We start from the raw sequence: 24,396 nt of genomic DNA, 5'->3' as shown, positions 1-24,396 counted from the left end.
CAGACATTCTGAGCTCTAGGTCTCCTAGGCCACCTGCTGGTAGATCATAGAAATGATCACCTGCTGGTAGAAGATAGAAATCAATTTTCTGTTCAAGATGGTATACTTTAGAATTTTTAATAATTCTTGACATCGTGGAACTTCCCTGGTGGTCCACTGGGTACGACTCCATGCTCCCAATTCAGGGGCCCTGGGTTCAATACCTGGTTAGGGAAATAGATCGCATATCCCGCAACTAAATATTCGCCTGCCACAACTAAAAGATGCCTCAGGGGCACAAGGGAGAGCAAAGATCCTGCATGCATGATTAAGACCCAGCACAGCCAAATAATCAAAATAATAAATATATTTTAAAAAATTGGGCTGTCCTGTACATGCCACTTGAGTACAAATATTTGCACAGTGATGTAAACCTCCAATCCAGCAGATGTCGCCATTCCCCAGGGTCGTAGCCGAGGAGCTGGTCGGGAATGCAAGAAGCAGCCATCTTCCACGTTTGCCACCCTTCGCGTGAACAAGGGAACAAGATTTGACCCCAGAGAGCTGAGGTGCATATGAAAGGAATGGATTCAGTGAGCCCAGGGGCTTGTATCTTGCCATACATACAATGTTAAATTCCTTATCTTGGTATCTTTTTTTTTTTTTTTTTTTACCTCACAATAATCTTTGATGTTACTGCCTGCTCCCTTTGTTACAAACTTGTAAATAGCCTGACTCCCCCTCCTGCCTCCTTGGAGCAGTTTTCTCAGAGCCTCTGAGATGCTGTCTCCTGGGCTTGGGTCCTAAACATTCCGAACCAAGTAAAATAATTCTCTACTTTCAGGTGGTGACTTTCAGGTGTTTTAGTCGACAGTTTTCATCTAACGCCTGGAACTCAGGTGAGTGGGGACAGGACACTGTGGGTTGGGAAAAGGTCTTGGAAGAGCATGTAAAATGACAAGAAATGCACAACTTAAAATGTGACAAATATGTTTTACTTGGTGACTTTACAGAAGATTATGGCCAGAAAGGTGGCTTCTCAGATTGCTCTGAGGAACTAAAAGTTATAAGGAGGGAAAAAAGTTATATGGGAAAGCCAGATTATGTAAAGTCATTTCCTGAAAAAACATTCGGAAAACATCAAAAGATTACTTCATATGATAAAAATGATACATCTCAATGATTTTCATGCTTTTTAAAAATTGTTATTTATTTATGTACTTTTTGAGGGGGGCGGGGAGGCTGTACGGGGTCTTCTTTGCTGAGTGCAGCCTTTCTCTTGTTCTGGCAAGCAGGGGCTACTCTCTAGTTGAAATGCATTGGTTTCTCATTTTGCTGGCTTCTTTCATTGCAGAGCATGGGCTCCAGGGCATGTGGGCTTCAGTAGTCACAGGTCTCAGGCTATAGTCGAGTGCTCAGGAGTTATGGAGCGTGGGTTTAGTTCCTCCACAGCATATGGAATCTTCCCAGACCAGGGTTCCAAGCTGTATCCCTTGCACTGACAGGTGGATTCTTTTATTTTTTTTTAATTTGTTTTTTCATTGAAGCATAATTTCTTTACAGAATTTTGTTGCTTTTCTGTCAAACCTCAACATGAATCAGCCATAGGTATACGCATGTCTCCTCCCTTTTGAACCTCGCTCCCATTTCCCACCCCATTTTAGCCTTCTAGGGTGATACAGAGGCCCTGTTTGAGTTCCCTGAAACATACAGCAAATTCCTATTGGCTATCTATTTTACATATGGTAATGTAAGTTTACATGTTACTCTCTCCATTCGTCTTACCCTCTCTTCCCCTCTCCTCATGTCCATAAGTCTGTTCTCTATGTCTGTTTCTCCTTTGCTGCCCTGCAAATAAATTCTTTGATGCCATCTTTCTAGATTCTGTATATATGCATTAGTATACAATATTTATCTTTCTCTTTCTGACTTACTTCACTCAGTATAATAGGCTGTAGTTTAATCCATCTCATTAGAACTGATTCAAATGCGTTCCTTTTTATGGCTGAGTAATATTCCATTGTGTATATGTACCACAACTTCTTTATCCTTTCATCTGTTGATGGACATCTAGGTTGCTTCCATGCTCTAGCTATTGTAAATAGGGCTTCAGTGAACATTGGAGTACGTATGTCTTTTTCAATTTTGGTTTCCTCAGGGTATATGCCCAGGAGTGGGATTGCTGGGTCATATGGTGGTTTTATTCCTAATTTTTTTAATGGAATCTCCATACCATCTTCCACAGTGGCTGTATCAATTTACATTCCCACCAGCAGTGCAAGAGGGTTCATTTTTTCTATAACCTCTCCAGCATTTATTGTTTGTAGACTTTTTGATGATGGCCATTCTGACTGTTGTGAGGTGATGTCTCATTGTAGTTTTGATTTTCATTTCTCTAATAATGGGTGTTGTTGAGCATCTTTTCATGTGTTTATTAGTCATATGTATGTCTTCTTTGGGAAAATGTCTGTTCAGGTCTTTTCCCCACTTTTCGATTGGATTGTTTGTTTTTCTGGTTTTGAGTTGTATGAGCTGTTTATGTATTTTGGAAATTAATCCTTTGTCAGTTGTTTCATTTGCTATTATTTTCTCCCATTCTGTGGGTTGTCTTTTCACCTTGCTTATAATTTCCTTTGCTGTGCATAAGCTTTTAAGTTTAATCAGGTCCCAACTGCTTACTTTTGTTTTTATTTCCATCACTCTAGGAGGTGGGTCATAGTGGATCTTGCTTTGATTTATGTCATTGAGTCTTCTGCCTATGTTTTCCTCTAAGAGTTTTATACTTCTGGTCTTACATTTAGGTCTTTAATCTGTTTTGAGTTTATGATTGTGTATGATGTTAGGAAGTATTCTAATATCATTCTTTTACATGTCACTGTACAGTTTTCCCAGAACCACTTATTGAAGAGGCTGTCTTTGCCCTATTGTATATTCTTGCCTCCTGTGTCAAAAATAAGGTACCCATAGGTGCATGGGTTTATTTCTGGGCTTTCTATCTTGTTCCATTGGTCTATATTTCTGTTTTTGTGCCAGTACCATACTGTTTTGATGATTGTAGCTTTGTAGACTAATCTGAAATCAGAAAGGTTGATTCCTCCACCTCCAATCTTCTTTCTCAAGAATGCTTTGGCTATTTGGGGTCTTCTGTGTTTCAATATAAATTTTGACTTATTTTTTTCTAGTTTTGTTAAAAGTGGCATTGGTAATTTCATAGGGGTCTCATTGAATCTATAGATTGTGTTTGAATCTATAGTATACTCATTTTCACAATACTGATTCTTCCTAACCAGGAATATCTCTCCATCTTTTATGTCATCTTTGATTTCTTTCATCAGTGTCTTATAATTTTCTGCATACAGTTATTTTGTCTCCTTGGGTAGGTTTATTCCTAGATATTTTAATCTTTTTGTTGCAAGGTGAATGGGATTGATTTCTTAATTTCTCTTTCTGATTTTTCATTGTTAGAATATAGGAATGCAAGTGATTTCTGTGTATTGATTTTGTATCCTGTGACTTTGCTAAATTCACTCTTTAGCTCTAGTAATTTTCTGATTAGGGTTTTCTATGCACAGTGTCATGTTACCTGCAAACAGGTGAGAGCTTTACTTCTTCTTTTCTGATCTGGATTCCTTTTATTTCTTTTTCTTCTCTGAATGCTTTAGCTATGACTTCCAGAACTATGTTGAATATTAGTGGTGAAAGTGGACATGCTTATCTTGTTCCTGATCTTAGGGGGAATGGTTTCATTTTTTCACCATTGAGAATTATGTTTGCTGTAGGCTTTTCATATATGACCTTTACTATGTTGAGGTAGGTTCCTTCTATGCCTATTTTTTGAAGAGTTTTCATCATAAATGGGTGCTGAATTTTGTCAAAGCCTTTTTCTGCATTATTGAGATTATCATATGGTTTTTATCTTTCAATTTGTTAATATGGTGTATCACATTGATTTGCATATGTTGAAGAATCCTTGCATCCCTGGAATAAACCCAACTTGATCATGGTGTATGAGCTTTTTGATGTGTTGCTGAATTCTGTTTGCTAAGATTTTGTTGAGGATTTTTGAATCTATGTTCATCAGTGATACTGGCTTGTAGTTTTCTTTTTTGTGTGTGTTATCTTTGTCTGGTTTTAGTATCTGGGTGATGGTGGCCTCCTAGAATGAGTTTGGAAGTATTCCTTCCTCTGTAATTTTTGGAAAGAGTTTTAGAAGGATAGGCATTAGCTCTTCTCTAAATGCTTGATAGAATTCTCCTGTGAAGCTATCTGGTTCTGGGCTTTTGTTTTTTGGGAAATTTTTGATCACAGTTTCAATTTCAGTGCTTATAATTGGGTTGTCCCTAATTTCTATTTCTTCCTGGTTTAGTCTTGCAAGATTGAACTTTTCTAAGAATCTGTCCATTTCTTCCAGGTTATCCATTTTATTGCCATATAGTTGTTCATAATAGTCTCTTATAATCCTTTGTATTTCTGCATTGTCTGTTGTAACCTCTCCTTTTTCATTTCTAATTTTGTTGATTTGATTCTTCTCTCTTTTTTGCTTGATGAGTCTGGCTAAAAGTTTGTCAATTTTATTTATCTTCTCAAAGAACCAGCTTTTAGTTTTATTAATCTTTACTGTTGTTTCTTTCATTTCTTTTTCATGTATTTCTGCTCATATCTTTATGATTTCTTTTCTTCTACTAATTTTGGGTTTTTGTTCTTCTTTTTCCAATTGTTTTAGGTGTAAAGTTAGGTTGTCTATTCGATGTTTTTCTTGTTTCTTGAGGTAGGATTGTATTACTATAAACTTCCCTCTTAGAACTGCTTTTGCTGCATCCCATAGGTTTTGAGTTGTCTTGTTTTCATTGTCATGTTTTTCTATGAATTTTTTAATTTCCTTTTGGATTTCTTCAATAACGTGTTCATTATTTAGAAATGTATTGTTTAATCTCCATGAGTTTGTGATTTTTACAGTTTTTTTTCCTTGTAATTGATATCTACTTTCATAGCATTGTGGTCAGAAAAGATGCTTGATATGATTTCAATTTTATTAAATCTACTGAGGTTTGATTTGTGACCCAAGATGTATTCTATTCTAGAGAAAGTTCCATGAGCATTTGAGAAGGTATATTCATCTGCATTTGGATGGAATGTCCTGAAGATATCAATGAGATCCATCTTGTCTAATCTATCATATAAGACTTGTGGGTCCTTATTAATTTTCTGTCTTGATGATCTGTCCATTGATATGAGTTGGGTGTTAAAGTCTCCTACTATTGCTGTGTTACTATCAATTTCTCCTTTTATGTCTGTTAGTGTTTGTCTTATGTATTGAGGTGCTCCTATATTGGGTGCATCAGTTCAGTTCAGTTCAGTTGCTCAGTCATATCTGACTCTTTGTGACCCCATGAACCGCAGCATGCCAGGCCTCCCTGTCCATCACCAACTCCCGGAGTTCACCCAAACTCATGTCCATTGAGTCAATGATGCCATCCAACCATCTCATCCTCTGTCGTCCCCTTCTCCTCCTGCCCTCAATCTTTCCCAGCATCAGGGTCTTTTCAAATGAGTCAGCTCTTCGCATCAGGTAGCCAAATTATTGAAGTTTCAGCTTCAATGTCAGTCCTTCCAATGAACACCCATGACTGATCTCTTTTAGAATGGACTGGTTGGATCTCCTTGCAGTCCAAGGGACTCTCAAAAGTCTTCTCCAGCACCACAGTTCAAAAGCATCAATTCTTCGGTGCTCAGCCTTCTTCACAGTCCAACTCTCTCACATCCATACATGACCACAGGAAAAACCATAGCCTTGACTAGATGGACCTTTGTTGGCAAAGTAATGTCTCTGCTTTTGAATATGCTATCTAGGTTGGTCATAACTTTCCTTCCAAGGAGTAAGTGTCTTTTAATTTCATGGCTGCAATCACCATCTGCCGTGATTTTGGAGCCCCCCAAAATAAAGTCAGCCACTGTTTCCACTGTTTCCCCATCTATTTGCCACGAAGTGATGGGACTGGATGTCATGATCTTAGTTTTCTGAATATTGAGCTTTAAGCCAACTTTTTCACTCTCCTCTTTCACTTTCATAAAGAGGCTCTTTAGTTCTTTTTCACTTTCTGCCATAAGGGTGGTGTCATCTGCATATCTGAGGTTATTGATATTTCTCCTGGCAATCCTGACTCCAGCTTGAGCTTCTTCCAGCCCAGTGTTTCTCATGATGTACTCTGCATATAAGTTAAATAAGCAGGGTGACAATATACAGCCTTGACGTACTCCTTTTCCTATTTGGAACCAGTCTGTTGTTCCATGTTCAGTTCTAATTGTTGCTTCCTGACCTTCATACAGATTTCTCAAGAGGCAGGTCAGGTGATCTGGTATTCCTATCTCTTTCAGAATTTTATACAGTTTATTGCGATCCACACAGTCAAAAGTTTTGGCATAGTCAATAAAGCAGAAATTGATGTTTTTCTGGAACTCTCTTGCTTTTTCGATGATCCAGCAGATGTTGGCAATTTGGTCTCTGGTTCCTCTGCCTTTTCTAAAACCAGCTTGAACATCTGGAAGTTCATGGTTCACATATTTCTGAAGCCTGGCTTGGAGAATTTTGAGCATTACTTTACTAGCGTGTGAGATGACTGCAATTGTGATGTAGTTTGACCATTCTTTGGCATTGCCTTTCTTTGGGACTGGAATGAAAACTGACCTTTTCCAGTCCTGTGGCCACTGCTGAGTTTTCCAAATTTGCTGACATATTGAGTTCAGAACTTTCACAGCATCATCTTTCAGGATTTGAAATAGCTCAACTGGAATTCCATCACCTCCACTGGCTTTGTTCATAGTGATGCTTCCTAAGGCCCACCTGACTTCCCATTCCAGGATGTCTGGCTCTAGGTGACTGATCACAGCATCATGATTATCTGTGTCATGAACATCTTTTTTGTATAGTTTTTCTGTGTATTCTTGCTACCTCTTCTTAATATCTTCTGCTTCTGTTAGGTCCATAGCATAGATATTTACAATTGTTATGTCTTCCTCTTGGATTGATCCCTTGATCATTATGTAGTGTTCTTCCTTATCTCTTGTAATCTTTATTTTAAGGTCTACTTTTTCTGATATGATGATTGCTACTCCAGCTTTCTTTTGCTTTTCATTTGCATGGAATATATTTTTCCATCCTCTCACTTTCAGTGTGTGTATGTCTTTAGGTCTGAAGTGGGTTTCTTATAAACAGCATATATGTGTGTCTTGTTTTTGTATCCATTCAGCCTGTCTCCATTTACATTTAAAGTGATTTTATATGTGTGTGTATATATATATGTATGTATACATATTTGTTTCTATTGCCTTATTCTTAATTGTTTGAGCTTTGTTTTTGTAGATCTTTTTCTTCTTTTGTATTTTCTGACACTATAACTCCCTTTAACATTTGTTGTAAAGCTGGTTTGGTGGTTCTGAATTCTGTTAACTTTTGCTTGTCTGAAAAGCTGTTTATTTTGAATGAGATCCTTTTGAATGAGATCAATTTTGAATGAGATCCTTTCAGTAGAGTAATCTTGGTTATAGATTTTCCCCTTTCGGTACTTTAAATATGTCCTGCCATTCCATTCTGGCCTGCAGAGTTTCTGCTGAATAATCAGCTGTTAAATTTATGGGGTTTCCCTTGTATGTTGCTTGTTGCTTTTCCTTTGTTGCTTTTAATATTCTTTCTTTGTGTTTAATCTTTTTAGTTTGATTAGTATGTATCTTGGCATGTTTCTCCTTGGGTTTATCCTGTATGTGACTCTTTGCACCTCTTGGACTTGATTGACTATTTCCTTTTCCATGTTGGGGAAATTTTCAACTATAATCTCTTCAAAAATTTTCTCATACCCTTTCTTTTTCTCTTCTTCTTCTGGGACCCCTATAATTTGAATGTTGGTACATTTAATATTGTCCCAGAGATCTCTGAGACTATTCTCAGTTCTTTTCATTCTTTTTACTTTATTCTCCTCTTCAGCAGTTATTTTCACCATTTCATCTTACAGCTCACTGATCTATTCTTCTGCTTCAGATATTCTTCTATTTATTCTTTCTAGAGTATTTTTAATTTCTGTAATTATGTTGTTTGTCTGTGTATGTTTAGTCTTTAGTTCTTCTAGGTCTTTGTTAATTGGCAGGTGGATTCTTAACCACTGGAACACCAGGGAAGTTCCTTTTCATGCTTTTTTTATGTATGGAAAGAGGCAGGAGCCTGAACTTACTGAAGTCCATGTGATATATATATCAATATGAATATGATATGCATTAGCAAAAGTCTGGACTTATTGAAGTCCATATGATATGCATATGGCCCATATCCATATGATACACATCTTAACTACCTCAGGACACCATCCTGTTTTCTCCTGCTTGAATTCCCCTTGGGGCATACTGTTTTGGGGGCAGCTGCAGTGGATGATGGCCTTTTGGCTTCAACATCCTTTGTTTACTGAAATAGCAACTGAAATATTTGTCTCTAAGGAAAAGCTTAAGAGAAGACTGGAAGTGGAGATGAGTTTTTCAGTCACTCAGTCATGTCCAACTCTTTTCAACCCCATGGAATATCTTTCACCATCTCGCAGAGTTTGTCACACTCATGTCCACTGAGTCGGTGATGCCATCCAACCATCTCATCCTCTGTCTCCCCCTTCTCCTCCTGCCTTCAATCCTTCCCAGCATCAGAGTCTTTTCCAGTGAATCAGCTCTTTGCATCAGGTGGCCAAAGTATTGGAGCTTGAGCTTCAGCATCAGTCCTTTGAATGAATATTCAGGGTTAATTTCCTTTTGGATTGGCTAGTTTGATCTCCTTGCTGTTGAAGGGACTCTTGAGTCTTCTCTAGCCTCTCATTTTGAAAGCATGAATTCTTCAGCACTCAGCCCTCTTTGTGGTCTAACTCTCACATCTGTACATAGCTACTGGAAAAACCATAGTTTGACTATATGGACTTTGTCAGCAAAGTGACTTCTCTGCCTTGTAATATGCTGTCTGGTTTCTTCATAGCTTTTCTTCCAAGGAGCAATGATCTTTTAATTTTGTGACTGCAGTCACTGTCCACAGTGATTTTGGAGCCCAAGAAAGTAAAGTTTGTCTCTATTTTCATTTTTTCCCCATCTATTTACCATGAAGTGATGGGACTAGATGCCATGATCTTAATTTTTTGAATGTTGAGTTTTAAGCCAGTTTTTTCACTTTCTGCTCTTTCACCTTCATCAAGAAGTTCTTTAATTCCTCTTTGCTTTCTGCCATTATGGTGGTATCATCTGCATATTTGAAGATATTGCTATTTCTTCCAGTAATCTTGATTCCAGCTTGAGCTTCATCCAGCCCTGGATTTCCCATGATGTACTCTCAGATCAGATCAGTTGCTCAGTCTTGTCCGACTCTTTGCAACCCCATGAATCGCAGTATGCCAGGCCTCCCTGTCCATCACCACCTCCCAGAGTTCACTCAGACTCATGTCCATCGAGTCAGTGATGCCATCCAGCCATCTCATCCTCTGTCGTCCCCTTCTCCTGCCTTCAATATTTCCCAGCATCAGGGTCTTTTCCAATGAGTCAACTCTTCGCATGAGTGGCCAAATTACTGGAGTTTCAGCTTCAGCATCATTCCTTCCAAAGAAATCCCAGGGCTGATCTCCTTCAGAATGGACTGGTTGGATTTCCTTGCAGTCCAAGAGACTCTCAAGAGTCTTCTCCAACACCACAGTTCAAAAGCATCAATTCTTCAGTGCTCAGCCTTCTTCACAGTCCAACTCTCACATCCATACATGACCACTGGAAAAACCATAGCCTTGACTAGACGGACCTTTGTTGGCAAAGTAATGTCTCTGCTTTTCAATATGCTATCTAGTTTGGTCATAACTTTTCTTCCAAGGAGTAAGCATCTTTTAATTTCATGGCTGCAGTCACCATCTGCAGTGATTTTGGAGCCCCCCAAAAAATAAAGTCTGACACTGTTTCCACTGTTTCCCCATCCATTTCCCATGAAGTGATGGGACCGGATGCCATGATCTTCATTTCTGAATATTGAGCATTAAGCCAACTTTTTCACTCTCCACTTTCACTTTCATCAAGAGGCTTTTTAGTTCCTCTTCATTTTCTGCCATAAGGGTGGTGTCATTTGCATATCTGAGGATATTGATATTTCTCCCGGCAATCTTGATTCCAGCTTGTGTTTCTTCTAGTCCAGCGTTTTTCATGATGTACTCTGCATATAAGTTAAATAAGCAGGGTGACAATATACAGCCTTGACATACTCCTTTTCCTATTTGGAAGCAGTCTGTTGTTCCATGTCCAGTTCTAACTGTTGCTTCCTGACCTGTATACAGATTTCTTAAGAGGCAGGTCAGGTGGTCTGGTATTCCCATCTCTTTCAGAATTTTCCACAGTTTATTGTGATCCACACAGTCAAAGGCTTTGGCATAGTCAATAAAGCAGATATAGGTGTTTTCCTGGAACTCTCTTGCTTTTTCCATGATCCAGCGGATGTTGGCAATTTGGTCTCTGGTTCCTTTGCCTTTTCTAAAACCAGCTTGAACATCAGAAAGTTCACAGTTCACGTATTGCTGAAGCCTGGCTTGGAGAATTTTGAGCATTACTTTACTAGCATGTGAGATGAGTGCAATTGTGCAGTCATTTGAGCATTCTTTGGCATTGCCTTTCTTTGGGATTGGAATGAAAACTGACCTTTTCCAGTCCTGTGACCACTGCTGAGTTTTCCAAATTTGCTGACATATTGAGTGCAGCACTTTCACAGCATCATCTTTCAGCATTTGAAATAGCTCAACTGGAATTCCATCACCTCCACTAGCTTTGTTCATAGTGATGCTTTCTAAGGCCCATTTGACTTCACATTCCAGGATGTCTGGCTCTAGGTCAGTGATCACACTATCGTGATTATCTGGGTTGTGAAGATCTTTTTTGTACAGTTCTTCTGTGTATTCTTGCCATGTCTTCTTAATATCTTCTGCTTCTGTTAGGTCCATACCATTTCTGTCCTTTATCGAGCCCATCTTTGCCTGAAATGTTCCCTTGGTATCTCTGATTTTCTGGAAGAGATCTGTAGTCTTTTCCATTCTGTTGTTTTCCTCTATTTCTTTGCATTGATGGCTGAGGAAGGCTTTCTTATCTCTTCTTGCTATTCTTTGGAACTCTGCATTCAGATGCTTATATCTTTCCTTTTCTCCTTTGCTTTTTGCTTCTCTTCTTTTCACAGCTATTTGTAAGGCCTCCACAGACAGCCATTTTGCTTTTTTGCATTTCTTTTCCATGGGGATGGTCTTGATCCCTGTCTCCTGTACAATGTCACGAACCTCAGTCCATAGTTCATCAGGAACTCTATCTATCAGATCTAGGCCCTTAAGTCTATTTCTCACTTCTACTGTATAATCATAAGGGATTTGATTTAGGTCATACCTGAATGGTCTAGTGGTTTTCCCTACTATCTTCAATTTCAGTCTGAATTTGATAATAAGGAGTTCATGATCTGAGCCACAGTCAGCTCCTGGTCTTGTTTTTGTTGACTGTATAGAGCTTCTCCATCTGTGGCTGCAAAGAATATAATCAATCTGATTTCGGTGTTGACCGTCTGGTGATGTCCATGTGTAGAGTCTTCTCTTGTGTTGTTGGAAGAAGGTGTTTGCTATGACCAGTGTATTTTCTTGGCAAAACTCTATTAGTCTTTGCCCTGCTTCATTCCGTATTCCAAGGCCAAATTTGCCTGTTACTCCAGGTGTTTCTGACTTTCTACTTTTGCATTCCAGTCCCCTATAATGAAAAGGACATCTTTTGTGGATATTAGTCCTAATATCTAATATCGGACACGACTGAGCGACTGAACTGAACTGAACTGATGCCTTTTGTGATGTTGGGTTCAGTGTTGCTACATTTTTCTTTAAATATTTTTCTGCTAAGGGACAGTGGAGAGGAAATTGTGATATAAAACATGGGATTCTTTTCCTCTAGCAACAAATTTTCTTTGTTAAAACACTGTGTGTGGAATATATTTGGCCATCCTATAACCTCTAGTATGAGAAAAGTGGTCAGCAAGGAACTCTAACGTGACTTACAATGACAGGGAAATGAATGTCTTTGTTGTTCTAGACCTGAGACCAATGTTGGTTTGTTAGCCTGATGTTGATGTTGCTGGGGCTGGAATTGCCTTTGCATCCCCACAGTCCTGCCATTCCAGGTATAAAATTTAAATTTCACAAGAAACATTTGCCATTAGCTCTTGAATGGGTATGTATATCATTTTATATGAATAGGATTTTGTTGCAAGTGCTATTCGGTACTTGATGTTTCTTTTTACTTAATGTTATGACCATCTCAAGTCTAATATGACCTAACAGACTTCTTACTTTCTTTCTCCGTACCTGCTCCTTTCCCATCGTCCTCAATCTTAGTAAGTCACAATCAAATCTTGGAGGTTCCTTGAAGCCTCTGTTATCCTTCCGTTTAAACTTCCCTGTAAGAGCAAAGTGCTTCTGATTCAGCCCCTAGAAAAACCCTGGGCCACTCAAGTGCAACCCCTGACTCGCAGCCAGGTACAGCAAAGTATCCCCTGCTGGTGTCTTGCTCCCTTGTTAATCCTTGCAACATGATCCAGCAGCAACCAGGGGAACTGGGAAATAGACAGCAAATCATGTCTTTACCCTACTCACAAAATAAGTATCAGAATAAGTCAAGTAATATCCATGTAATATCAAAAAATATGTAGAAGAGACCAATGGGATTATGGTTCAGCTCCCAGGATTCCAGGAATATGCCTGGGATTAATTGCTATCTTGGCTGCATCCTCTGTGTGAAGAACCTAAAAGACAATGGTTACTGGTAGCAGCAGGCACAGTGAAGACAAGGTTAGCTGTGACTGATTCACATTCCCCCCACCTGGTCTCTGAGTTCCCAAAGAACCCACAGTGACCACCCTCACTGATTCTCAGGTGTGCAAATGTCCTTCACAGAGTTGGTCATGACTCCTTCCACTCAGATTCTCAGATTTAGTCTTTTCAAGTCAATTTGATGTCCTGAACTCAACATTCTAGCAGGAAACACCCTCAAAGATGACTGTCTCCTCTTAGCCACTCCTGTTTAGTTTCTAAATATCACCAAAAGAAAAGCCTTTAGTGTCCTTCTTTCCAAGAGAAAAACAAACAAACAAAACCACATGCATGAGGCTGTTTGAGTCATTCACAGGGCCCCTTTAGGAAGGGCCACCACCACACTGCCCAGCACCCACCCTTAGTTCTCACAGGATTGACCAGATGTTCTCTGTCAGCGATTAAACCTGGAGGGCCAGTGACATCTCCAGTTGCAAGCCCCTGTGAATAAACTCATAATCTGCCATTTCCCATATAAGACCTAAGTGTGAACTTGAAACAAATAAGAGTTAATTTTGTTTCCTTTGGAAATAACACCACTGCTTTTATGAAGCTGCTTTAATTCTAGGACATTTAATAATTTTAATTTGGACAAAAATCATGCAACAATGAGGTTTTCCAGACATTGTCTTGGGTTTTGTTTTTTTGTATAATATTTGGGACACATAATCCCTTCCCTTACTCCCAGGAATATAACTATCCGTATTAGCAAAACTCAATCCTATTTTGTGGAGTGAACCAATGAAAAAGTCCTAGGTCCCACCCCCTCCCTCAATCATCTGGAGATATACTGTAACCCAATCAGCATTAACCTGAGAGAATTTGTGGAATCTAATCAGGTAATGACTTCTAATTGGAAGTTAGCAGTTGAAAGGAGGGCAGATGTGATTAGAAAGTTCTATAAAAGCCTCAAACACCAAAGAAGAGACTCAGAAACTTCTCAGTCTTGAGTCACTGCCTGTGTTCTCCCCCAGGACTGAGGTCTGAGCAGCCCTAGAACCACATCTGAGCCTCAGGGAATAACCTCAGGGAAGATATTCTGCCAATGGTCAGTGTGTACTGAAAGGTGGGATTCGATCTGACATGACAGGAAGAGTTTTCCTTTTCTTTTGGTTAAACAAATTAAAGGCTTTCCTTTTGCCTCAAAGTGAAGCTTTGCCTTCATCCTAAACATTTGATTTTGGCTTTGGCTTATATCATTTAAATGTCTTATGAAACAGTTCTTCTTGTTAATAAAAGACATCTAACTATTGGAAATGCTATTTCTTGACATTTAAAGTTTTTACTTTATGCACAAATTGCATTGCTTTTAAAAGGTATCTCCTTAATCCTTCCCAGTAAAGTTAACTTTGGAAACTGAGGACTGAAGCTGTGTTCCACATGAACTTCTTGCCCCATAATTTGGGCTGAACATGATACTTTAAAGGTTTTCACCCAAGAGAAAGGGAGTCAACTTGTTCAGTCTCCTGATACAAAGGTGCAAGAGGGACCTGCAGTAAGCAAACAATGGAAGGAAATGGAGGAGCTATTGGTTGCCTTTCTGTCTTCTTGGTACTTGTGAGATTCTCGCTCTAGTGCCCGAAGAGGCAGAGCTATGGCTTAGTGCCACCAAATCTAGCCTGGAAGCCTGACAAACTGAGTTTCTTCCTTTCTGGTTCATCGTTTCCACGGTGATGACTTTGCCTCTGATTTGATTTCCCTGAAGAATGGGGAGAGAGACCACTCTTTGGGTATGACTGACCTGAGAAGGATGCTTTGTTCCCTTGCATTTTCACAGGATTCCATTAAGAGAAGAGTCAGGATGAGTGCTCACAACCCACCCAGACTTGTGAACTTGGCAGCAATGAGCCTGTTGAGAGATGAGGCCTTGGCCATCTGGTCTTTGGAGTATCTGCCCATGGAGCTCTACCCAACACTATTCATGGCCGCCTTCTCTCTCAGACGCAGTGAGACCATGATGGCCATGGTGCAAACCTGGCCCTTTGCCCGCCTGCCTCTAGGGGGGCTGATGAAGAAGCCTCACCAAGAAACCTTAGAAGCAGTGCTGGATGGACTTGATGTCCTGCTGGCCCAGAAGGTTCAGCCCAGGTGAGTCTGATCCAGGTAGCCTGGCAGGGTCTTGGGTGTCCTGGAAGGGACTGTTGGTGTCAGGGAGAGTGACCAAAGGGCAGACCAGAGACTTCTGAAAAAGCTCAGAAGCCTTGAGCACTGCTGAGATCACATTGGGAAATACCTTGCAAAAGTGTACTAGGAAGGACGGAAGACGAAAAGGACTGGAGGAAAGTGAGCAAGAGAGGAAAGAGAAAAGACAGAAGGTGATATCAGGAATGTGAAGTCAAAGCAAAGATGGGAAGTTAGAATGTTGCCTAAATTCTGAGGCTGTAGTTTCATTCAGTGTACATTTTAAAGACTCTCACCCGATCTTCTGTTTCCCCATAGGAAGTGCAAACTGCGGGTGCTGGACTTGAGAAATACTGGCCAGGACTTCTGGAACATGTGGTCTGGAGACAAGTACCATGTGACCTCAAGTTCACTTATGGCATCAGTGGCTAAGGACATGCCAAGGACAAAGCACTCCTTGGCTCCCTTGGAGATGTACGTAGATCTTTGTCTCAAGGAAAATACCTGGGGCAAATGTATCACCTACCTCTTCACGTGGGTGGAGCAGCGGAAAGGCTCCATACACTTGTGCTGTAAGAAGATGAAGATTGTTTCAAGGTCCAGGGAAACTATTAAGAAAGTTTTCCGAATAGTGAAGCTGGACTGTATCCAGGAGGTGGACTTGAATTTCACCCAGAAGCTGTCCTCCCTGGCCAAGTTTGCTCCTCTCCTGGGCAAGATGAGAAATGTTCAGAAACTCCTTCTCTCCCCCATTCATGGGTCTGCTGCTGAGGAACAGGACCATCAGGCTCTTCTGCAATTTACTTCTCAGATCCTCAGACTGCAGTACCTCCGCTATCTCCGTATGGAAGGTCCATCTTTCCTTGAAGGCCGCCTGAACCAGATGCTCAGGTGAGGGGACCAGCCCTGGTTGAACAACAGTGAACACAATAGTAAAGTATCAAGCTCATTGTCTCATTTGGTGCTGTACTGTGAAGTGTGGTAGCACATAAGTGGAGCAATCAAGGTGTGAGAAAGCTGGTATAGAAGTTCTGGAAAGAGACATCAGGTTAGGAAGCTACAAATTAGGAGGCATAGGTGTAGTGCGGGCATGTATGTGATTTCTTCTTTGGGAAGAGATATCTCTGTTCGATGACAGGTTATGAAGATGGCATTGACAAGGAAAAACCTAGATCAAGCTAAAAGAACCTTGAAAGCTCTTTTTCCTCATCTATCAAGCAGAGTACAACATACTCCACTTCCTTAGGAGGATGAATGAAGATAATGGAATGCACTAGAATATGCTCAGTAGAGAGCCTGAGACAGAGTCTCCATCAAGTGTGGACACTACTTGATTTTAGTACTGGGAGATGAGATAAACATGTTTTAATTCAGATCCCTTCAGTCCATGCTTGGGTTCCAAATGCCTAAATCTCTGGCCGGGTGAGGCACTTGGAAGATGTGTAGAAACAGTAAGACCCCACACCATGCCCTGGGGTTGCCAATCTTCAGCGACTCCCATCTGGGCATCATCTACATACCTTCTATCCTGTTCACTCTCCTTTTGTCTCTGCTTCATTACTATCATCTACAGAATCATGCATTTCCTGTATATTATTTAGTTACATTATATGCAACCCAAGACCATCTTTACAGATTGGGACTTTAAAAGTAATGAAGCAGAGACAAAAGGAGAGTGAACAATGATAGAAAGTTTGTAGATGATGCCCGGATGAGAGTTGCTGAAGTCTGGCAGCCCCAGGGCATGGTGTGGGGTCTTATTGTTTACACACATCCTCCAAGTGCCTCACCTGGCCAGAGATACAGGCATCTGGAGCCCAAGCATGGACTGAAGGGATCTGAATTAAAACATGTTTATCTCATCTCCCAGTACTAAAATTAAGTAGCGTCCACACTTGGAGACTCTGTCTCAGGCTCTCTACTGAGCATATTCTAGTGCATTCCATTATCTTCATTCATCTTCCTAAGGAAGTGGAGTATGTTGTACTCTGCTTGATAGATGAGGAAAAAAGAGCTTTCAAGGTTCTTTTTTTTTTTTCAAGATTCTTTTAGCTTGATCTAGTCACACATGAAAATTGCAGGACTCAGCCTGGAATGAGTCTGGGCATTCTGGATATTGAATTTTATCACATGGTAACAACAACTTGGTTTCAGGCCAGTCATTTACCTCTCAAGTGGAGGTCACTTATCACTCTGGTTTCCCAGAACTAATTACTTGTTTTTTATCTTTTTCCTCCAGATGCCTGAAGATCCCCTTGTACAACATCTCAATAACCAACTGCCTGCTTACAGAATTAGACTTGACCCATCTGTCCCAGAGTCCGAAAATCTGTCAGCTAAAGGGCCTGAATCTGAGTGGTGTTACCCTGACCAACTTTTGTCCCAAGCTCATCCAAGGCCTGCTAGAGAAAGTTGCGGATACTCTTGAAGAGCTGAACTTAAACCTGTGTGGGATCACGGACTCCCTCCTCACGGCTCTTGTGCCTGCCCTAAGCTGCTGCTCCCAGCTCAGGGTCTTCAGCATATGTGGAAACCTCATCTCCATGGCTGTCCTGCAGAGTCTCCTGCGTCATACTGATGGGTTGTCTGCTTTACGTCTAGAGTTTTATCCTGCCCCTCGGGAGAGTTACAGCTCTCTGGGTATTCTTAACCAGGAGAGACTTGCCCAACTAAAAGCTGAGCTTTGGCAGCTCCTTACAGACTTAGGACATCCCAGGAAGATTTGGATTAGCCCCAGCCCCTGTCCTCACTGTGGTGAGGACGTGTGTGATCATCTGAGTCCCAATGCATAATACTGTAATACCTTGCCTAGCTGGTTGCCTCTATCAGAAGCTTTCTTCTGGACACTTGGAAACTGAAATCTAGTAGATAGGTATATTATGAAGGGAAAATACACCCATGATTTCTGATACCAGCTCAGTGTCATTGAGAAAAGCAAACGTGACCCAGCAAGGGTGCAGGATTCTAGAAGCATATGTTGACTTGGGGAGTTTGGGATTTATTTAGAGACATGTTTATGGAGTCAAATATGAACCTAAGTTTCTGGAGGTTCAGTTTGAGACACACATGTTTGAGTTATTTCTGTATGCACAATTGTAGAAATGATCAGAAATAAAGAGACCTTCAGTGTAAATGAATAAATGCTGACCATGATATTATTCTGATTTCTGTGTTTACATCTCATGGATCTCTAGTTACTGATGGTGGTGAAGGAAGCACTTTGTTGACCATGATCTGAAACTCCATCATTCCCTAGTTATATTTTCCCTTTCACTTTCTTTACTTAGTTCTGTGGGTTAATACAAACAACAAAGGAAACATATTCAGTGGTCCTCAACAACACATCTCTGTCATAGGTGGGAACTGATAATGCATGTTCCTATGAGAAAAATTCTAAAATCATACAGGCATGAAACATGGTTTTATTACATTTATACTACATTTCAGAAGTATATCTTTTGAATGCTAGTTCATGTCAATAAAAGTTTCATTTTATTTCCATAACACTTATTGGTCTTCCTTATTGAGGAAGATTAGTATAGCATGTTTTGACATTAGCATATCAGGTTGTATAATAAAATAGCTGTAATACACAACATATAACTTATACTTATCCATCTGTTTCCGCAGCTCCCCACTATCTGCTTCAATCAGCTGCAGATCCATTATAACATATTTATTAAAATTCTCTGGATCTCCTGTTTTACTAGTCTATTATGATGCAGAAAATATTTCCCCTTGTTCCCTCTTCTCATATCTAGAGTTGCACTATTATATTCTCTATATGGTTGTAGATACAATTGATGGCCTTAAGATATTTAGCTATGTCTGAAGCCAGGGTTTCCATTGGGTATTGCAGGAGACACTAATTTTATACACTAGATGGGCTATAAGATATATAGCTCATTACATTTATAAATTCATTAGTGTAATGTGAGGAGATGTAACACAGTGAGGAGAGACACAAGACATAAATAAATTGAAAACAAGTTAGGGCAAATTAAAGAATGACTAGTAAAATGAGTCGTCGTCTGGTGGCAGTAATTCATCAAGTTCACAGAGGAGCCTGCTGGAGAAGCCAAATTCTGCAGGAATCAGGTAGAAAGAAAAAGATAAATGCTTCATCTTCGTTTACAAAGGCATAGGTTATGAATTTGTTGCAGGTAAAAAGAAAAGTTTTGTGGAAAGCAAAGTTTATTATTAGCATGTGTAAGTACCATTGAGCTGAAGTTGGCAGCATAAATAATGCTTTCCAAACCAGTTTTTGATTTGTTCATTTATTTTAAAATAAGGTACAAAGGTTAGTTATTACATGGATGCATTTTTCTCCACTTTCTTTTTTTTTTTTTTAAATATATGTCCCAAAGTGGCTTTTAATAAAAGTTCTCTAGGGGTGGGAGGTAGGTTCAAGAGGGAGGGAATATATGTATGTTTATGGCTGATTCATGTTGCTGTACAGAAACCAGCACAACATTGTAAAGAAATTATTCTAACATACAGGGTTATCATTATAACCCTGTATGTGAGACAGCAAAAGAGACACAGAGGTATAGAACAGTCTTTTGGACTCTGTGGGAGAGGGAGAGGGTGGGATGATTTGGGAGAATGGCATTGAAACATGTATAATATCATATAAGAAACGAATCACCAGTCCAGGTTCGATGCAGAATACAGGATGCTTGGGCTGCTGCACTGGCATAACCCAGAGGGATGGTATGGGGAGAGAGGTGGGAGGGGGGTTCAGGGTGGGGAACACGTGTACACCCATGGCAGATTCATGTTGATGTATGGCAAAACCAATACAATATTGTAAAGTAATTAGCCTCCAATTAAAATAAATAAATTTAAATTTAAAAAATTAAGAAAAGAAAATGCAGAAACACCAAAAAAAAAAAGAAATTATTCTCCAAATTAAAATACAATTTTAAAAGAAAGTGAGATCATATTCTTTGCAGCTAATGGAATCTTGAAACAATATCATTTGTACAAAAGTAAAATGCATATTCTCAAAAGTAAATTAAAATTTAAAAAATTCTCTAAAGTTTTCCAATTTAGAATTTTCTCCAATTTAAGGATTTATTGATGAGTAGCATTTTAATAACAATTTACACCGATAAAGATGCAACAGGCATTCCACAAGACAGTGCAAATGATGTACCCTTCATAAGCTCTAGAAAGCTCCCTCCCACAAAATGGTCTAAGAAGGTAAAAAGTCCTTTTTATACAAGTTGGTGAAACAAAGACTGAGGTGACAAAGGTCTTTGAAAGTTGGCACAGCCAAAAGGCTGCTCAGAATCCCAGTCTATTTGACTGATTGTCAGATGTGCAACATATGTGTACCTTCCTAACGGCAGTGAGCAAGATATCAATAGTCAGGGGAAATAAACCACCTAAGATCAGGTAGAACAATTACATCTCAAAGAAATAGGAAGATAAATGCAAGTTACTCCTAAAAGGACTTCTGTTTCTTTAAGGTTAGAATTCTGGAAAAAGTATTTTATCAAGTTGGCTTTTCCTAACTGTGTGTGCAAAACTATCAAATTTGAAATGTCAAAAGAACTCCATTTGGCCCACTATTGTCATGGGGCTGAATAAAATTTGCCTTCAGACTTAAAGCTGTGTCTGTCTATAATTTTCTTTGGCACAACTTCCACAACTGATGACTACTCAGGCAGGAAAGGTTCTGAATATCCCTCAGATTCCCACATACCTGAGAATGACCAACTTGGAGTCCGGCCACTGTTGGAGTTTCTCATATTAGCCCACGAGTTTTCTTCAGAGAATTCTTTTCTGGTTGATTGATTCCTATTTTTGGCTGTGCTAGGTCTTCACTGCTGCGTGGGCTTTCCCTAGTTGTGGCGAACAGGGCCTGCTCTTAGTTGTGCTGATTGGGCTTCTCACTGTGGGGACTACTCTTGTTTAGGAGCACAGGCTCTAGGGTGCACAGGTTTAAGTTGTTGTTGCCCATGGGCTCAGGAGTTGGAACTCAAAGGCTCCAGAGTTCAGATTCAGTAGCTGTTGCCCTGTGGCAGGCCAGATCTTCCTGGGCCAGGGATTGAACCAGTATCCCTGCATTGTAAGATTATTCTTAACCACTGGACCACCACAGAAGCCCCAAGTTGTTTTTTTTTTTTAATTATTGAAGCATAGTTAAATAAGATTGTTGTGTTTAATTTTTACTGTAGAGCTTCTTCAGAGTGTCTTCACTTTGGTGGCCACAGGTGTATAAGAATTGTTCAAGTATCAAATAACGGGTGGGTGAGATGCATGGAAAATTCTTATAGAATAAATGGTCTCCCTTTATGCATGACCTTAAATTTCAAAGAAATCTTTATATGATGTATCCCAAAGTAGGAGTCACCCCTGAATGTGGTAGAACATTAAACACCAATAAGAACTTATGTATTTAGTGTAGAAAAGTTGTTGTTATTTATGAAGAGAAAACAAGAATTTTATTTCTGTGCCTAAGGTGTCACCTTGATCAGAATCTGTGTGGAACTTAGCTAGGTCTGAGGAAACAGTAGTGATCTAAATATACTTGAAAAGCGTCCTTTGAAATTATGGTTTATTTGACTTCTAAGACCCCTGAAATATGGCTGGGAAAATTTGTCATCTGCAAAGTGTCCTCAGTGAGAAAAGAAAACGAAACTTAAAGAAAACCTTTCCTGGTAGCACTTACCTTTGGATGACAGGGTTATTTGGGACCGAGCCAGCTTTATATCTTCTCTGGCTCCAAGTTCCCAAAGAGCCCAAAGTGCAGGAGTAGCAGCAGCAAGTTGTCCAATTTACCTCTGAGTTTCTCAAGCTGCGACATCTCCAGTATCTCTATCTGGACTCTCCTTCCTTGAAGGCTGCCTGGACCAGATGCTCAGTGAGTGTGGACCGCTGGCTGGGTAACAGCGAACACATCACTGGCATGCCAGGTACACAGGGTCCCTAGCTGCTTTCTCCTGAGCTGTGGTATCACCTCACCTCTGAAATTAAGGTAGAAGAACAAGCAGGGACACCATACTAGGTTTTCCCTCATAGCCCAGTAGGTAAAGAGTCAGCCTGCAATGCAGGAGACCTAGGTTTAATCCCTGGGTCGGGAAGATCCCCTGGAAAAGGAAATGGCAACCCACTCCAGTATTCTTACCTGGAGAATCCCATGGACAGAGGAGCCTGGCAGGTTACAGTCCATGGGGTTGCAAGAGTCGGACACGACTTAGCAACTAAACCACTGCCATATTAGAAAGCTAAGGATGGGGTGGTTTTGATCCAGTGAGGGTGGACATGAGTTCTTCCTTAAGAAGGGAAATCTTATGTCAGATGACTTAGGAAAACAGGTAAGTGAAGAAAGCATTAAAGAAGGGAAATCACCTCAGACCTGAGCAATTTTAAGAGAATTTCTTGGAAATTTCCTGGTTGTCCATGGTTAGGACTCTATTCTTTCAAGGCTCAATGTCCAGGTTTGATCCCTCACGGGGGAAGTAAGATTGCATAAACTTCATATGTGGTACAGCCAGAAAAAAAAAGAAAAAGTGAGGGAGAGAGACAGAGAGAAGAGCTCTGTGCTCACAAGGTTTCTGAACACAATGGACTTATTTCAAATTACTAGTCCCTAAAATGTTGTCTTTTGCTCCAGGTAAGTTAGTTAATATTTAAGAAATGCATGATTCTAAGAGGATGGAATTAGAGCAGAAGCCAGAGATCATACAGAACTGCAGATGGTTTACAGGTGATGTGGAGATGGAATGTCAGGCTAAAATTAGACTGGTCATTCTGGGTACTGACCTTCAGAAGGCTGTTAGTATGACTTTGACTTTGGGCCAATCACCTATCTGACAACTTTAGCTCAGCTGCCTTCCTGGTTTCTCAGATCTAATTGCTGGTTCTCTCCCCAGATGCCTGAGGACCCCCTTGGACCACTTGGCAATAACTAAGTGCTGGCTTACAGAATCAGACCTGACCCATCTGTCCCAGCACCCAAACATTCATCAGCTCAAAGGCCTGGATCTGAGTGGTGTCACCATGATCAACTTTAGTATTGAGATCCTCCACGTTCTTCCGGAGCAAGTTGCAGCCACCCTCTAGGAACTGAACTTAGAGCAGTGTGGGATCACAGAGTCCCAACTTGAGTCCATCCTGCCTGTTCTGAGCTGCTGTTCCCAGCTCAGGACCTTCAGTCTGTGTGGGAATGTTCTCTCTATGGCCATAATGGAGAAACTGCTGAGTCACACCGCTGGGCTGATCAACTAAAGTGAGGAGTTTTATCCTGCCTCTCAGGAGAGTTACAGCCCTCATGGAGCCCTCCACCTGTGCTGACTGGCCCAGCTTTGGGATAAACTCATTGAGATTATGCGGGATTTAGGATTTCCAAGGGCCATCTGGCTTAGCTCCTGCCCAATGTCTTCTCTGGGGCAATAAAACATTCTATTCTGAGGAGCACTTTCTGTACCACTGTTATACATCTGCCTAGTTGGATACATCTGTCAAAGCTTTCCTCTGGGCATTTGGAAACTAAAATCTAGGCAATAGATGCATCATGAAAGGAAACCAATCCATGATTTCAGACATCAGCTCAATGTGAATGGGAAATGGAAAGCTGATACAGCGGAGGTGCAGGATTGCAAGGTGAAATGTAGGCTCTGGGATGTGACAGAACTTTTGGGAATATGTGTTTATACAATCAAATATGAACCTCAGTTTCTGGAGCTGGATACAGGTTTGAGACCCACATGGTAAAATTTTCCCTGGGTAGATATTTGTAAAGCAATTGTTAGAAATAGAGACCCTCATTGAAAACTGACTGCTGCCTTCCATGATCTATTACTCTCTTTTTCAGTTTATACCTCAGCAATCTCCAGTTAGTGATTTTTAAAAAAGGCACTGAGTTGTATATGATCCAAAACCTTACCATTCCTGCACATTCTTTATTCTGTCTGGAGGGTCTCTTACCTCTCTGCTTATTTCTTTCGTTGTTCATAAGTTAATAGACAAAATGGAGCATACTCAGTATGGCGGTCAGCAAGTGAAGTGAAAGTCATTCAGTTGTGTCTAACTCTTTGTGACCCCATGGACTATAAAGTCCATGGAATTCCCCAGGCCAGAATACTGGAGTGGGTAGCCTTTCCCTTCTCCAGGGGATCTTCCCAACCCAGAGATTGAACCCAGGTCTCCTGCATTGTACGTGGATTCTTTACCAGCTGAGCCACCAGGGAAGCCCAAGAATACTGGAGTGGGTAGCCTATCCCTTCTCCAGCAGATCTTCACTCTGTAAGAATCGGACCAGGGTCTCCTGCATTGCAGGTGGATTCTTTACCATCTGAGCTACGAGGGAAGTCCAGCAAGCCAAATGCTAAATTCTGAAATTTGAAGCTGATAAAGGGGTTATTTACAAGGCAATCATGAGGAAACATGAGAAGTCTGAGCCCTATCA

The 24,396-nt window shown here is 40.4% G+C and overlaps 1 protein-coding gene across 1 annotated transcript; it reads left to right on the top strand.

Annotated features, from left to right (window-relative positions):
- The first annotated feature begins 270 nt into the window (after positions 1–270).
- Positions 271–18,120, top strand: LOC139176261 (PRAME family member 8-like). The gene is made up of 5 exons (XM_070767666.1): positions 271–548; positions 824–878; positions 14,635–14,945; positions 15,297–15,869; positions 17,218–18,120. The coding sequence occupies exons 3-5, from the start codon at positions 14,659–14,661 to the stop codon at positions 17,768–17,770; spliced, it is 1,413 nt and encodes a 470-aa protein (XP_070623767.1). The 5' UTR covers positions 271–548; positions 824–878; positions 14,635–14,658; the 3' UTR covers positions 17,771–18,120.
- Positions 18,121–24,396: the final 6,276 nt, after the last annotated feature.

The sequence above is a fragment of the Bos indicus genome, chromosome 16, assembly GCF_029378745.1.
Source record: "Bos indicus isolate NIAB-ARS_2022 breed Sahiwal x Tharparkar chromosome 16, NIAB-ARS_B.indTharparkar_mat_pri_1.0, whole genome shotgun sequence".
Lineage (NCBI taxonomy): Eukaryota > Metazoa > Chordata > Mammalia > Artiodactyla > Bovidae > Bos > Bos indicus.
The sequence above is the reverse complement of the archived record's forward strand: the minus strand, read 5'-3'. Positions and strand labels throughout refer to the sequence as shown.

What these genes read in the sequence shown, in the direction of transcription:
- LOC139176261 (XM_070767666.1), top strand. Translation starts at nt 14,659, where the DNA reads ATGAGTGCTCACAACCCACCCAGACTTGTGAACTTGGCAGCAATGAGC. An exon ending in GCCCAGAAGGTTCAGCCCAG is followed by an intron (nt 14,946 to 15,296) that starts GTGAGTCTGATC and finishes GTTTCCCCATAG; the next exon opens with GAAGTGCAAACTGCGGGTGC. An exon ending in CGCCTGAACCAGATGCTCAG is followed by an intron (nt 15,870 to 17,217) that starts GTGAGGGGACCA and finishes TTTTTCCTCCAG; the next exon opens with ATGCCTGAAGATCCCCTTGT.